This window comes from Pocillopora verrucosa, chromosome 7 (assembly GCF_036669915.1).
Source record: "Pocillopora verrucosa isolate sample1 chromosome 7, ASM3666991v2, whole genome shotgun sequence".
Taxonomy (NCBI): domain Eukaryota; kingdom Metazoa; phylum Cnidaria; class Anthozoa; order Scleractinia; family Pocilloporidae; genus Pocillopora; species Pocillopora verrucosa.
The window spans coordinates 13,517,185-13,533,764 of NC_089318.1; the positions used below are offsets into that span (position 1 = coordinate 13,517,185).

The 16,580-nt window shown below is 38.6% G+C and overlaps 1 protein-coding gene across 1 annotated transcript; it reads right to left on the reverse strand.

The window, feature by feature from the left end:
- Positions 1-3,363: 3,363 nt before the first annotated feature.
- LOC136282525 (uncharacterized) lies at positions 3,364-9,852 on the reverse strand. The gene is made up of 8 exons (XM_066170176.1): positions 9,780-9,852; positions 8,952-9,229; positions 8,499-8,613; positions 7,778-7,900; positions 7,250-7,372; positions 5,365-5,395; positions 4,731-4,857; positions 3,364-3,879 (listed from the first exon to the last, which is right to left on the reverse strand). Exons 1-8 carry the CDS (start codon positions 9,850-9,852, stop codon positions 3,364-3,366), a joined length of 1,386 nt encoding a protein of 461 aa, XP_066026273.1.
- Positions 9,853-16,580: the final 6,728 nt, after the last annotated feature.

Here is a 16,580-nt window from a genome sequence, read left to right on the forward strand (position 1 = left end):
TTGATAAGTCCAGAACTGTGCATCTACATCTCACCGAAAGCAACTAAAGACAATACACCAACAAACTAGTCCACTTTATTAATTATAAAGTATCATTTCAATTTTCATTTAGGCCGCAAAGCATAACTGTTCCTTTCCAAATCGATCCTTTTAAGGATATTAACGATACAAATGACAATCGAAACGCAGGGGGGAGAGATTTTGACCCGTCCACCTCTTCCTCTTATGCTACACCTTCTGAAATTGTAGGATAATATTAGAAAAAAAGTTATTGGCTAATAATATTTTCTACGACTCAGTAAGCGAGTTGGACAACTCTGTTATCAGACTATTTGAATGCTATTTGATATGTCGTTTTACATGAAAGAATGTTTCACATGGATATTGCAATTATTACGGAGACTTGGCTGCATGACTACATCGATAATAACATCCTTACCATTCCAGGTTACAACATCGCGAGACGTGACCGCCACAACCGAATAGGGGGTGGCGTGTGCGCGTTCGTGTCTTCAGAGATACCTTTCAAGCGTAGATCTGACTTGGAGTCTCCAGAACACGAGTGTTTGTGGCTATGGTTACGCCCTCATCGTCTACCACGCCCACTATCTGGTATTATATGTGGGGTGGTGTATTTTCCTGTGGCCTCTGCGCAAGTGCAGCGAGACCGCACGATGTACATCATAGAAACACTAGACTCCGTAAAGACTTCTTATCCAGACTGTGGTGTAGTGTTATTAGGCGATTTTAACACCCAGGACATCTCAGACATGTTAGCCAATCATAACCTAAAACAAGTAGTTATCAGACCCACTCGGGGCAATAGCATACTAGACCTTATTTTAACGGATTTTAGTGAATACTATAGCGAACCAATTGTCAGCGCACAATTAGGGTCTTCGGACCATAGCTCTGTTCACTGGAATCCGCTTTCAATGAACCAACTAAACCCGCTGTGCGTTGAAAAGAAAAGGATCCCGATGCGTCGCTTTCCTCAGTCGGCAATAAACGCTTTTGGGAGGTGGGCGTGTTCTCACCGTTGGTTCAGTGATTTAGAAGTAGACGGTGACTCACCATCAGTTGACTCTCTCACTGACTCATTTACTAAGGATCTTTCATCAGCCAGCGATATCTACTTTCCGTCCAAATACGTGAAGATTCATCCAATGGACAAGCCTTGGATGTCACCTGAGATTAAGGCTCTCATATTAGAGCGCCAACGCGCCTATCTAAATGGCCCGGAGGAGAAATGGCGTCGCCTTAGAAATAAGGTCAGAGAGGTTATCACCCGCCGGAAATGCGAGTTCTATAAAAACAAAGTTAATAACCTCAAGAGCACTGACCCGAGGAAATGGTGGAGTATGGTGAATAAGCTTGCAGGGAAGGCTAGCAGCCCTAACGAACTCAGTTATACTGACGAGGAAGGCAGAATTATCTCTGGCGCGACTCTCGCAACACGCCTTAATGAGTTTTTTGTATCTGTAATATCTGACATTAAGCCACTTGATACAAGTGCACTGCCCTGCCACTTACCATCCCCTCAACCGCCCGTAATCGAGACACAAAGGGTCTACAAAAAGCTACTTGCCATCAGCGCCTTTAAAGCCCCTGGGCCTGATGGGATTCCGACTCGTGTTTGGAAAGAATATGCTGCTGAGCTCGCTGAGCCGATCACGCGAATATTCAACACCTCTATTGCATCAGGCTCCTTCCCTACTGCATGGAAAGACTCTAATGTCACACCGGTACCCAAGGTTACGCCCATAACCGGTAGGGAAGATTTAAGACCTATCTCCCTAACTGCAATCGTCTCTAAAGTCCTGGAGGATTTCGTAGTTGAATGGCTAATTGAGGATGTTGTGCACCTCATCGATTTCAGCCAATTCGGCTGCCTCAAAGGAACTTCAACCATCTATTGCCTGTTGGATATGATGCACAACTGGTTGTCCTCTATTGACAAACCAGGTATGTTCTTAAGGGCCTGCTTCCTGGATTTTAGTAAGGCTTTTGACCATATTGACCACACTATCTTAGTCAATAAACTCATCCACCTTGGGGTCCGTGGTTTTATTATCCGTTGGATTTGCAGTTTTCTTTATGGCCGTCGCCAAGCTGTTAAGATTAAGAACATTGTATCCCCTTGGTTGCCCGTGCACGCTGGAGTCCCGCAGGGCACTAAGCTTGGCCCCATCCTGTTCCTCCTGATGATTAACGATCTCGCGATTGAAACTCCATTACTATCGAGCCACTGGAAATATGTAGATGACCTAACAATATCCGAGGTCATCCCATCAGGCGGTACATCGTCCCTTCAGAAAGATCTTGACGCCATTGCACAGTGGTCGTCGCGCAATAATATGAACCTCAACCCAAAGAAGTGCAAGGAACTTGTGATTTGTTCGCTTAGAACACGGCCAGATCTTGGCCCTTTGTGCGTCAATGGACGTCCCTTAGAACGGGTCTCCTCACACAAGGTCCTTGGAGTCACTATCAGCGACACTCTTGGGTGGAATGAGCACGTGCGTGAGATTGTCTCCAAAGCCTCAAAACGTCTTTACATCTTAAGAGTGCTCAAGCGGTCCGGAATTCCACCCGAAGACCTTATTAACATATTTTATGCCTTGGTACGATCGGTCCTCGAATACGCCTGCGTCACTTGGTCTACTAGCCTACCAATTTACCTCAAGGACATGATCGAAAGAGTTCAGAAAAGAGCTCTGCGTATATTATTTCCGGCGCTGAGCTACAAAGACGCCATTGTGGCTGCAAACTCCACTCGCTTAAATGTGAGAAGAGACGAACTCTGCAAGAAAGTTTGGGACGGTATCTGTGTGCCTGGGTCACGGCTGTACCACCTTATTCCACCAAAGCGCGCCGATTGCCACGTTTATGAGTTGCGCAACAAAAACCATGTATCACTCTTTAAATGCCGGACCGAAAGATTTAAAAAATCTTTCTTTCCAACAATGGCGTCTAACGCCCAGTTCTTGTAGTCAAGCAAACCTAAGCGTTTTTCATTGGTATATAACTACTGACTCTTGTAATTCCCAGTCCCCTTAGACTCTTAATTTTAAAGTCAAATGTAAGATTTTCGTATTTTTTAAATATTTAAAGTATACTTGTAAATTCACATGTATTTCACCACTGGGGTGCTATTTTTGAATACTTTTAATAAACCCTTCTATAATAATGTTTGAACTCTCAAATTTACCTTTGTAAACTTAATAGAAAGCATGGCTAGAGATTGATCCAGGGTAAAACTAAAGTTACACGCGCATATAAGTCCCTATCCGAGGGGTTGTGCTTGAAACAGGAAAATCTGTAAAGAAAAAATTTGACTTATTATTAGTTTTTTAGGCATATTTATTGGACCAAGATGTATCCCATGATTTTGATGTGTTTGTCTCCATTATCTGAATAAACCACGGCCTCGTTACCACACGTGTTTGAATCGTCATGGTAACCTCCTGTGCCAAGTCCAATCCTTGAGTCGCGCGTGACAAAGTCATTCTCGTTGTTGCTAACAATACCAATTCTGGCTTTAGAATGTCCTTCCCTAGTACAAACGGCATTGAACCCTTCTTTGTTGCAGTTTACCTGTAACGAGCCTCGGGAACCAATCAACTCTTTCCACTCGTCACGACCCAGTGAGGTGGCGCGGTATTGGCCATCAGCGATCAGTGAGTACAGAGAGTCAGCTTGCTTGTGGATGACAATCAACCTGAGCTGTTGGTGGATCTTCATACCGAGAGAGATCCTGGAGAAGGATGTGTTCCAGGTGGGTAGCTTTGATTCTTGTCCGTCGAACCCAGTTTCTCCTCCGGGAAGATTATATACTTGGTAATTTATCCAGTAATCCGCCTTATAATGGAAGGTTGTCTGAAATAAATGAGCAATTAATTTCCTTTTTTTTTATTTACTCCGAATTAATGGATATTTTCTGTCGAAGTCCTGTTGTGTATCTGAATTTATCGATCAATTACTCATTTGTTTTACCGATGAATTGACCTTGGTAGTTACGACATGGTGTCGTAATTACCAACGTCAATTATACCCAATAATACCCGGCGCCGTAGATCAGTGCATGATATATGTATCTAGTTATAAGGAGTTTTTCTGTGTTTTCATTTGCACGTCAATCAAGATTCATTGAAAATATAATCATTTGTGAAGTGAATGAAGGATGATAGACGTTGCTATTCTTTAAAGAAATTCTGATCTCTTTGTATATAGAAAAAAATTTGAGTGTGGTTGTGTCACGATAAAATCATTGGCAAGTCAAATGGCATTAAATGTTCTATAGTCCTCCAAGAATCCTTCTCTACCTATCCCCCACCCTCCCCGCCGTTTAGGGGATGAGCAATGACAACCCTTTTAATCAGCGTGATATCTACACATCAATTAACTAGTGTGGAACTTTAACTACGATAAGATACGTTCTTTGTTCCGTACAGCTTTTAACCAAACTATGACCGTAATGGTGTCTATTTCCTATCTAGCTGTTACATGATATTAGAGACAAATATGTTAGCATATATTTATAAATTCTTTTTCATCCTTTTTCAACAGTCACTACACACAATAAGTCCTAAACGAAGTCTGTTCTTCATGTATTACCTTCTCGATGCAAAACAAATGGCATACATAAGTAACATGCACTTTTTTAACTTGCAACGTTTTGAAAGAGAGCAGGTTTTTACACGAGATAATTAGTTAATTAAAGTATGCACCTCATTGTCGGCAATCTTCATGACCGGCGTCCATCCTCTGTCTCCACACCCAAAATTTCCCATGTGACAGAAAACGGACAATGGTTGGGAGTCAACAAGAAGGGTAACCACACCACTCACATTGGATCTTTTGAATCAAAATGGAAAAAAAAAAAAAATATATATATATATATATATATATATACAACTAATAATGAAAACAATGATGGTGAAATAAAACCTGAGCTCATAAAAATAACTATCATAGCTACAACGGTGGCAATAAAAATGAGAATGGGAAAGATACAGAGTGATAATAGTAGTTATGATTCAACAAATAAGCAAAGGAAAAGTTGATCCTTCAGACGTCAATATCTTCAGAATATAACCACCAGCCTTCGTAACAACAATGCTCGGTTATTTGTACTGGAATCAAACAGGTGTCCGAGGGCAAAGGTCATTTTTCACTTCTTCTATGATGACAGTAATGCACTCAACTGAAATGAATCAAGGTTTAAAGGAGGACTTTCCCCGCATATGGAGTGTGGTTTGATAATTGGGGTACATCCCGTGAGGTAATGGGCTTAAACTATGTGCGGGCAAGTGCCATATTTGATGTACTATGAAAACAATATCGAAAATCAGTTCTACTTGCATGGCATGAATTTCTTTACACGAAGAAGCTCCTGCAAGAAGTTCAAAAATACCTTTGATTAGAAGAAATTGTAAACTTGTTTAAGCTACATCGATATCATTGGCAAAATAATTTGACTGCAATCTGGCTTGGCAGAAGAATTTTATCATGTTCCAAGCTCTGCTTTTTGGCTGGAAAGAGTTCTAAGTTTTCATTTACTTTATTTGGCGGCATTTATGCATCTCCCTATGTAAGGTAACCCGAATTTTGGAGTTCAGGACATTTTTTCTTGTGTAATCCAGTATATTGGCCAATGGAATCCAGAATCCAGCTTTTGGAGTCCCAAATCCCGCTAAAAAATGAATCTAGTATCCATTTGCTGAAAATCCATTTCAAATCGTACTAGCGGCTCTCACGCGCATCCTTGCAACCACGGTCATGCCAAAAATTTCCGACTGCTATAGCTCGCGAGACAATTACGAACTCATTTATGACCTATCACCAAACTGACTTCGATACTGACATGACTAAGGTTCCCTACTAGCCCATTATCAGTCTCCTACTCCTATTAAAAAACCATATTTCCTAATAAAGTTCGATTTTAGCTTGCAACACTTTCAGTGTGGTAAAGTTCTTTGGGCTGTTTTGTGAAGATCCTGCTAATCATTTGCTTCCTTCATACAGCGCATTCCTCACCTCTAAATCAGCGTCACTTTCCTCACTAATTACATCTGCAATACATCTTGCCAGGTGGGGCTAATCTCCATGAATTCGAAAAACTTGAGCCTGGAATTTTGTTTGCTAGGTAACGTGAGCTCGACATAAATTCGTACAATTTCGTCATTTGGAGTCCAAAAATTGGAAATAGTACCAAAAGAGTAGGAAAAAAGTGTTGATACTTTAATCATATGTAAATCACAATTTGAAAAAACAAACAAACAAGAATATTACTCTGTCTGCACGGTCTGCGCGGTCTGCACACAATCTCATAAAGTCGAACATCATCGCCAGCTACATATAGGAAAATAATTTACCGCTCAATTTGGTGTAATATTTATTGCTATTATCAAATCTTGTTATAGAAATATGAATAAACAAATATGCATTCACAAACATATCCTTCAATAACGAAATCCGCCATTGAAGTCATTCCTAGAAAACGACATGCGAAAATTAGGAGCAAACCAGAAACTAAAATCTGTTATCTTTAGTGTTTTGGAATCCGAAATCTGCTGAAGTAGAAACCGGAATCCACAGCGTGAAATCCACAATCTAATTCTGTCCTGGATTACCTTATATGGGGCGATATGTTTTCTTTAAATACATCATTGATAAGAAACAGCGTCGGGAGAGGATCGATTGTTGCTATCTTAATAAAACAATCATGGATACTTTCATCCAGTATTTAAAGTCTCTACCTTATTGAAGGCTTACCAAGTTTATTACCGGTTGTGTTTGAAAAATAATTAATTGTTGCAAAGAACCATAATTGGGCATTTAGTTTCAACTCTGGCTGATAATATTAACAGTATAGGCTGCGACAGATGCCACCTTGTAATTTGTGATTTCACTTGAAGAAAACATTCAAACGATTATGAATCATCGATGGATGTGTTTCAGAAGCACTTACCGCTAAACTAGTAAGCAATTACTTGATGAGGTTGAGTATGATATCTTGAATTATCAAAACCGAGATCTGAGTTGTCTTCTGAAGCCAAAAACGGGGGAGATCACGCAGACACAGACTCAAGGTTTCATGAATCGTGATTTTCAGTAATTTTGTCATTAGAAACACCAACAACTGTAAAAACAACAATAAATGGGTAGGCCTCCTTGTTTTAAAAGAAAGTTCAAAATTAAAAAAAATCAGCCTCCTTAGCACAATATTCTCAAAAGTAACGCTTACCCTCGCATTCTGTTCCACTCCCAGTGAATCCAGGTTTACATGTACAGTTGTAAGACCCCTTGGTATTGTTGCAATAGGCATCAGGGCTGCAAGAGTGTGACCTTGCGACACACTCATCGATGTCTATAAATATAAAGCCAACGAAGAATTGACGAAAACATATAGAAAGTTTTAAAAGGTCAGCAGCATTACTTGATATTCGTATTTGATTTGAACAGCATTAATATTTGTTGTTGAGAACATCATATAGGTTTCTGTAGCCATACGACAGTCTGTCCAACAAAGGATGAGTGAAACTAAGAAACAGTGATCAGTAGATTGATTCCATTTGGTGCAAAAATACTTTGGTGATCAAGAATAATCTTTTTCAATGTAATTTCGGCTATATATGTCTCTGCGCGCGTCTAATTTTAACATACATTCTCCTGTTGAGGGGATCAACATGTAAGTTATCATCCCTTTGTGGATAATTTGCAAATATAAGCTTTATTTTTTCATCACATTATTGCTAATGAATCCAACGCCTACCTTTACATTCTCGTCCACTTCCGGTAAATCCATGTTTGCATGTACAATTGTACGAACCTTGAGTATTGTTGCAAAACGCATCAGAGCTGCATTGGTGTAGCCCACGAACACATTCGTTGATGTCTGAACAAAAAACAATTCACAAATATATAAAAACAAAATTATCGTACAAAAAAAAAAAAGGACCAGCAACTGTAAAATCAACAATAATTGGGTAAACGTAGTTTTTGTTTTCTCATGACCACTACACATCAATTTCCCTTTTACAGACTTAAAAAAAATGTATTCAAAATGAATCGATCAACAGCCACCTCGTAAGTCACAAGCAGTACAGATGAGCGGCGAAACAGTCATATATTCCCTCTGTTTTTGATCCGGAAAGTTCTACTTTTTGCTTTTGGCTCATGATTTTACTATTATCTCTGTCCACTTTCAGTGCAGCTCAGAAAAAGATATGTGAAGACGAATAAGGAGAAGGGAGATGACGAGAAAAAAAAAAAGACCAAAAATAAAAAATTCGCCATTTAGTTGTGTTGGTGAAGAAACTGCGACAAAGGCCTGTTGCCCTTCGGTTCTTACTGACTAGTAAGAGAGCTCTAAGCTACATGAGGATAGTAGAAGCTTTTTATTCTTCGGGACCCAATTAACAAGCAACGCGGTAAAGTTTTTCCTTGTTGTTAAACTGAAGGCTTCAAGCCATCAACATTGAAGTTGTGTATACCTCTTTCGCAAATCAGACCCTCAAATCCAGCGGTACAAAGACACCGATAACCTTTCTTAGCAAATCCACTTTGACAAGTGGCATTGTTCTTACAAGAATTTTGAACACAATTGCTCTAACAGAAAAAACAAACCGTTGTCATTGTCATTATCATTATCATCATTAAAATCATTTTCAACATCTAATAGTCAACTGCACCGCTACCATCATCAACATCGTCATCGTTATCCTTGTCATCATAGTTCTTCTGCTATTTCTATATTTCTCCAATAACTTTGAAATGCTTTCTCTTTGAGGAGATTCTGGTTAAGAGCACAGACACAGTATTACCGCTAATGTCTTGAAAGAGGGAAGGAAACTCAAGTTCGTAATTAAAGGTGAACACGAGACTCAGAGTTTAAAAAAAAAAACAAAATAAACCACTCGTACTCTTAAATCGAAAGATACGTTTACCTCAGCTGCGTGATAAGAATACATCTCTTGGTCTATCAACTTTTTTTCGTGTCCTTCATGAGTAGCATTGTTCAGTTCACATTCATGGTTTCCATTTCCATCTCCCCATGTATAAAGATTAATGCTGACACAGTCGGGCTCCATATAACACAAGTTTTCACAGAACTTGGAAACTGTTATTTCTACGGTGCGAATTGTGTGGTTTATGAGGCGTTTCCCTTGAAATGCTTTCTCAGGCCCAAACTCCAAATTACCACACTGGTCTGCGATACAGACGTCTTTGAAATGGAAATGATAATATATTAAACGTAACGTTATTGCTTATGATGAAATGTTAAGAATTTCGGAAAACTTGGTAGGTGACAATTCATTATCATTTGTATTTGACTTGAATTTTTTTCTTCGTCTATTTTATTTCTACACGAAGAGGGATATACAAACCCTCGAAAGTGTCACGGGTGTTATTATGAGAGTATGTCAACTCAGGCAATCACTGAACAGCTAGGGTCAGTGGAGGAAGACGACTAAGGGGGTTCAAATTCATCGGCAGAAGTTTTGTCATCGTGTTTCGTTTTGTAGAATTCTTACCTAATTAATGCACATTCGCACACGAAAATGTCATACTTCTTCAAAGTACTATCTGTGCGTTGATAACTGAATATTTTAACGACAATTCTTAAGTTAATATAGGTGGATAAAGCTAATTTTCTGACTTGATGACGAATTCTTATTATTGAATAAAACGTTTCCTAAAAAAAAAAGAAAAAAAACACCAATACTCGAACCAAAGGTAAATCTGAATTGGATATAAGTCATACTGAAACTAACCTTGTGATCTGACAGCCCTTTGCATCATAAAGCAAAGCTCCAATAAGAGAAGGGAGACAGAAACAGAATACATGATACGGATAACGATTAGAAAAGTTCTGGTCAAGAAACGAATTCTTTACTTAATATTACTTATCATGACACGGGAAGTTTGAAACAATGGAAATTAGGCTAGCGCTGGTTTAACCAATAGCAGTCAAATTATTTCGCATGTCAGCTTTTGTGCCTTAGTTTCTACCAGTAAAAATGTTTGTTTAGAATGCTGCTCGGTTCAGCAATAATTTGCCTGTCAATTGCCATAATTAAGTTTTGTCACATCCTTCTGTGACTTGACATGCTATCATGAAAAATTCATATATAACAGTTATAATTATGCAGCAGTGTAAATCGTCAGCAAATTCACCTTCAAGAAACCTTTCATGTCCATACTGTCGTCCCATTTCAGGAATGATAAATGAAATTTGTTAAATGATAAGCACAAAAAGAAAGAAAGAAATGTCTTAGGTCATGAACCTTTCTACAACTTTATATTCATAACAAAATCTGTAAGATGTTTAGACCGGTAAAGCTCGCAAAAGTTCTGTGTCATAATGTAATTGACTAAATTGGTTCGTCGTTAAAAATGCGTGCGTTAAATAAATGGATAGATGTAAACCTAATTTGTGAAAATGAAGAATTCATTTGATGGTTTGCTGGGTTATCGTTTTTACACATGCACAACAGCTGGCATTGTGAAACTTTGCCAAATTATCATGCAACCACTGTTTATTTTGGTGGTGGTAAGAACTTCCTGTGTATCATGATATTCGTGATGGATAAGTTTTGATTATCATGCGGCCTTGTTACAAGCTAATTCAGCCAATTCACCTCTGCGACACCTTTCATATCCATATTTCTGTGAATATTTCCGTCTTCCTCTTTTGTTTGCTGAAAGATATGTACAACAGCTGAGATTGTGATGCTTTGTTGAGTTACCATAGCGATGTTTATTTTGGTTCTCTGGTAAGAAGTTTCTGTGAATCATGTTCCTTCTCCATGATTTACTGCTTCCGTCTGGCAATATCACTTATCGATAAGAAGCTTTAAGTAAGTCCATCATATTCCGATTTTGTAACGAGTAGGAAGACAAAAAAAGAAATAAAAAGGTGGGTTTTCAATTATCATAGAGTGCCATAGAAAATTAAAATGTGTTTCCGTTTATGGGAAGTTACTTCAACATCGTGGTGGCGCGCACGTTAAAAGGACGATTTTTTTAAGGTCAGGGTAAAATTGATGTAGATAGTCTTTGAAATTCTGGTACAAATCCTAGTTGCCATCCTAGTCACTACCCTTTATTAATATCATTACCTGCAATGAACAAAATCAAGAAATGTATCAACATTTTGAAGAAACGAATATTTTTAGCTATTCGTAGAAATGTTTTTACCAGCAACTAACATTCTGAAATTTTCAAAAATAGTGCATATCATAAATTTGTTATTATTAGTATTATTACTTTTTTCAATTTATTTCTTTATTTATGGAACAATCATCATTGTAGAATGAAAAGATATCAAGCAGGAATCAATAGCATAAACGAGGTAAGAGAAGGGGCCTTCACATAGTTTTAAGGGGTACTGTAGGAAGTGGGGAATTGAGGGAATTAAAAAAATAACAATAAATAACAACAAAACGGAAGCTGAAAATACGGTGACGAAGCAGTTCACTATAAGTGTGAAACAGCAGTTTTAAACAATACAGTTCACGAAAAAATCATCTAAAAGATTCCATTTAGGTTCGATAGTCTGTAACTTTCGAACTTTCGTCGGCCATTTCATTTCACCGATATGGCTGAGATTTAGCATGAAGTCTTGTTTTAGGGTTCTAATTACGAAATTGATATAAGAATGTTCCAACTGTTTTTGCTTACGAAAAGAACTGGAAATCGCACTTGGTCTGCCCATACTTGCCAAAATGGCGGATCGAGGGTGATCTTTTGACTTCAACTCGAGTTCTATCGAAAAGATTCCTCAACATTTCGTGATAGTCATAAAAATATCGTTCCCTCCTTTTAATACTTATTACAAAAAAAATGGCAAATATCTGGTGTTAACAAAATTTTATCCCAACGTTGTAAGGTCGTTTCAGGCCGCTTTGAACAATGACAAAATTTACCCCAACTTAATAACCTAATATCTCCAGTATTGCCTCGATTCAGACGTTACCATTAATTATGACCAATGTTTGTTCATAGGTGAACAGATTTCACGAATAAAAAAATGGAGAAAATGTCTCTGTCGAGGAAAAAATATATCAACCCGTAATTACCTCGCTATGTGTAGGACCTAGGTCCTAAAAGCTCTTAGATCAATTCACCGATCAGAAGAAAACGGTTTAAATACACCTTTCGTTCAGATCGTTTCCTAGTAATTTGGAACCATCTTTCTTCTTAATACAAACGTAACAATGTTGAAGCGAAATTATCACAACGGGATGATTTTTTAATCACTAATTGAATTTAAACAGGCACTCCTGCTTGTACCAAGACACGCGCAATTACGCTTAGTATAGTTTATTTTGCCCACCGTTTTGAGAACGAAGGATTTTGTTAAAGAAACATTCTCATCAACTCTGATATACTTTTGCTGACAGCAGCTAGTCATACAGTAAATGCAAATTTATGACCTAAGGAATGACCTAAAATGACACAAAGCGACCTAAATGACCTACAATGACCTTGAGTGATTCCTAAAATGACCTTAGATAATCTTGTATGACCTTATGGGATGACCGGCCGGAGCAGATCGGATTGTTCATTTCGTTTTGCGGATTTTACGTGGTTTAGCATTTGGTTTTCGGTTTTCGTCAAAAATTGAAACGGTTTTTCCAAAAATTTTCTGCTTTTTTTCAATCTTTTTTTCGATCTAAGTGCCTCCACTGATCTCGGACAGCCGCGAAACGCAAATGTTATGAGAGGAATGCGTGACAAACCAAATGTCGCTAAAATAACCTCTCGTTGGTTAAATATCGTAGGAATCCGTAGAAGGTCATGCGTCTCGAATCACATCCGAGACTCTGATCTTGCTATGTTGAGCACTAAGGTCGATCACTTTGCGAACTATTTCTTCCAACGTGCCTTGCACGCCAGCAACGGAAGAAACTCAAGGACCTTAATTAAGAAGCAACAGTGGATTGTCTGGCGTTTTTCTTAATTGACTGATGAAATCATACATACCTCTCGCTTGCCTTTGTTCATGGTGGCACTACACAACGCTCCTTGAAACGGCCGTGAAAGTGACTACATGGGGTATTTAAGCCAAAAAAAACAAAAAAAAACTCTAGAGGAGCCAACGCTCTATTTAGTCACAGAACTTTATTTTGGCTTGCCCAAAATTTCTAATTTTGCCGGTGCCGCAAACTCAAGGTCATTTTAAGTCATTTGAGATCATTTTAGGTCATTCCTTGTTTAAGTAACTACCATATTTATCATGTTTGATAAAATATGTTGGTTTCTTTGAGCTGCAACATTAGAAAAGTTATCGTTTCTAACAAAAAGTCAGACTTCTTATTACGGTGATTATTTTCCCTTTTTATTTCCAATAGAATGATGTTACTCAGGTGTGGTTTCTCGAGCTTTGCCATATTACATCGCGTCGAGCGAGTGCATATTCCTTTCATGGTGTACTCGAGACATGAAGGCTCAATTACGAGGCTTTAACATCGTTGATGCGAAATTCAATTGCTGTGGGCTAGAGCAGGTACTGAGGCGTCTTTTGTGCTAATGCGTCGATCAATTCGAAGCAAGCTTACTTTCCCTTCCACCCCCCCCCCCCTGGGGCATTCGAACTTTTGAAAATTCTCGCCCCGAAAAATAGACAAAATATGGTTTCAACCAAAGTGTAATGGAATCCGATGTATATACCAGACACTGTTATGGTGTTAAACTCGTGATTAAATCAGCGATCTGCGCGGTCAATGGCATGTAGCTTTTCTAGTCACCGGCTGGAATATTTTAAAAATTGATGTAATTTATATTTATTTTGTATTTCAAGCTATCTTCAGTTTGATGTTGGAAAAGGACGAAATCACGATATGCCCACCTCACCGAGAGGCTTAAGGCACACGTTGGGTATGAAGGAGTAAAAGATGTTCCATGCCCCCAAAATTTAGTGGCCACACAAACAAACTACCACCAAAAGGAAACAGAGGGCTTTCTCTAGGGCAAACCAAAGTTCTTTATCAAGAGTTGGCTGCCATTATTTCTATTAGCATCCGTAAGTTTACTCTTGATCTGCCCAAAACTAACCAAATGAAGATTTCATTGTAATTGGGAGTTAACATGTTTAATTGATGCTTTTTCTATTGCTGTAGAGGTTGCTGTCACGAGGCTAGCAGATATTCAGTTTTTTATTTCTTTCTCAACTAGAGAAAATGAGGATGTATATGATACTTTGACAATGATTCCAGCTATTTGCAGAGAATGCAGGAAAAGAAAAAGATTGCTAGCGAACAGAGGGCGAAGTGAAGGAGACTAACTTGAGAAAGGTGGTGGTCGTACTGATAACGATGACGATGGGAGGAGTGCCAAAGATGTTGGCGATGTCAATATTAGTTTTAACGAGGATGATGGGAACCGTGCTGATAACGATGACGATGGGAGGTCCCAAAGATATTGGCGATATTGATGTCAGTAAAAACGAGAATAATGGTGGAAATACTGCTAACGATGACAATAGGAGCGATGACGACAAGAACAGTGATAGCGCTGTGGAACCTGACAAATCATAGCAAACAGGACATGTAAGTAAAAACTACCCCTTTGTTTGATGTCCTCGTTATGATGATCCTTTAAACAAAAGTAATTACAAATCAGGTTAGGTTTTAATGCTAGTAAAGCACGGTATACTTAAAGAAGAACTAATCAATCGACATGGTGTTACTTTTAATTTTAAACAAACACAAACATGAAGATAAAAGCCAATAAAGTGTACTGTTCGTCAATCTATGCGATTGATTACTTCAATTCACGAGTCCCACTTTCTCCTGAGGTCGACAGAAGTACTACCGGATGGCATTCCTTTAAGGAACGACAAAGTCTTGCAGCAGATACAGAGAGGCATTATGTTGTGAGCTTCCGGAAACAGGAGTTGAACTCGGAGTAACCCCAGTTACAATGATGGACATAGGCCTACAGTCAGCAATGGAGAGAATCAAAAGAAGAAACATCACCGAGGCAGGCGACGCTATGGTTGCAATTTTGCAGACTTTGTCTCCAAGGGATCATGGTGAGTTATGGGACGAGCTAGGAAGATCCGAAAAATTGTGTGAAGCATTCAAAACCACCAAGACAAACAAGTTTGGGTCATCGCAGAGTGTTATAAAGTATCTTCCTTGCAGAAACGTACAGCAACGCCAAGTAAAACCGTGAGAAAACAAATTATTTCTATAATGGCGAATGTTTCCACCTATGAAAAAATACGACCTTTCATCCCTGGCCTCACTAAATACATGTTTTGCGAGGTAAGGAAGTACAGCTCAAATCCTAGGTGTGGGACACTCGTGGCACTAAAATCGTTCCTCGTTGTAAAATTGATCTCAGGCAGCCAGATAATTTTCTGAGTTTTCTCACTAGCCTCTACAACGCGCAAGACTTTCCCTTTGGTCAAAAGGTTCTAAAACTATCATCCGGGGAAGTACTGCAGACGCCAAATGTTATCAGGATGTCGGTCAATGAGCGCATTATTAACCAGTATCTGCAATACTATGAGGAGAGCAGGACAGACTCCCTTAGTAGGAGCACACTTCGAATAATTTTAACAGCGTGTAAAGCATCAACAACAAAATCCCTTCAAGGCCTTGATTGAATTCTTAAATTTTTTTTTATATATTTTTCGTTCTCAAAACGGTAAGCAAAGTCAATCCCTCCGAGTGTTAATGGCAGATAGATTGTTTACATTCAATAGGTAACCAAATATTTATCTCATTGCGACGATTTCTCTCAGAGATATTTGCTGTCGCCAAAAGTCAACAGATACTTCCATAATTTTAGGAAGACTTCCAGAATTGATCTTATTATAGGCCAAAATGAGTATTTAGACCTTTATTTCTGACCGGTAAGCTGAATTAGGAGGTGGTCCCAAATATAGCTAAGTCATCATAGATTGATAACTTTTTTCGTTTGACCTTTACATTTCTTTAACAATGAGATCAATTCGTACATGAACAAACACTCTTCCAAGTAAATGGCAATTTCTGGATTGCAGCACTGGGTAACATTGGAGATATCAGGCTAACAAGTTGGGGTAAAATTTTCACTCTTCAAGACGGCGCAAAACGTCCTTCGAACTTGTCAACAAAATATGTCATTTCCCACATTTTTTCCAATAGATGTAAAGAAAAAGGGTAGATTTTTTATTAATCCCAAGAGATTTTAAAAAATCTTTACGACAGGACTCGAGTTGAAGTCGTAAGAACACCTTCGATACGCCATGTTGCCGAGCAATTATGGGCAGACTAGGCCGGTTTTATCGATAATTTCCCAAACAAAAACAATTGCAAGTTTTTGATACCCATTTCGTGGTTAGACGCTAAAATCACCCTTCCTGCCAAATTTCGGCTAAATTGGTGTTGTTGAGTGGCTGTGATTTTTCGAAAAAGTTCATAATTTACAGACTATTGCTCTTAAAAATTTATTTTTTTTCGAGAAAAACAGTTTAATTTTTACCTTTTTTTGATACCATTCATCTTCAATGTAGATTTAACTCACGCTCTATTTCTTTCTCATCTTTCTTGTAGCTGGCGAGCTTAAGCGATTTGAAGGGT

Bases quoted from the DNA above. Each gene is read 5' to 3' on its own strand.
- LOC136282525 (XM_066170176.1), bottom strand. From the start codon at position 9,852: ATGTATTCTGTTTCTGTCTCCCTTCTCTTATTGGAGCTTTGCTTTATG. The intron at 7,901-8,498 runs GTATACACAACT...TTTTTTGTTCAG, and splicing joins GGGTCTGATTTGCGAAAGAG to ACATCAACGAATGTGTTCGT. The intron at 5,396-7,249 runs GTAAGCGTTACT...AACTTCTTGCAG, and splicing joins GAGTGGAACAGAATGCGAGG to GAGCTTCTTCGTGTAAAGAA.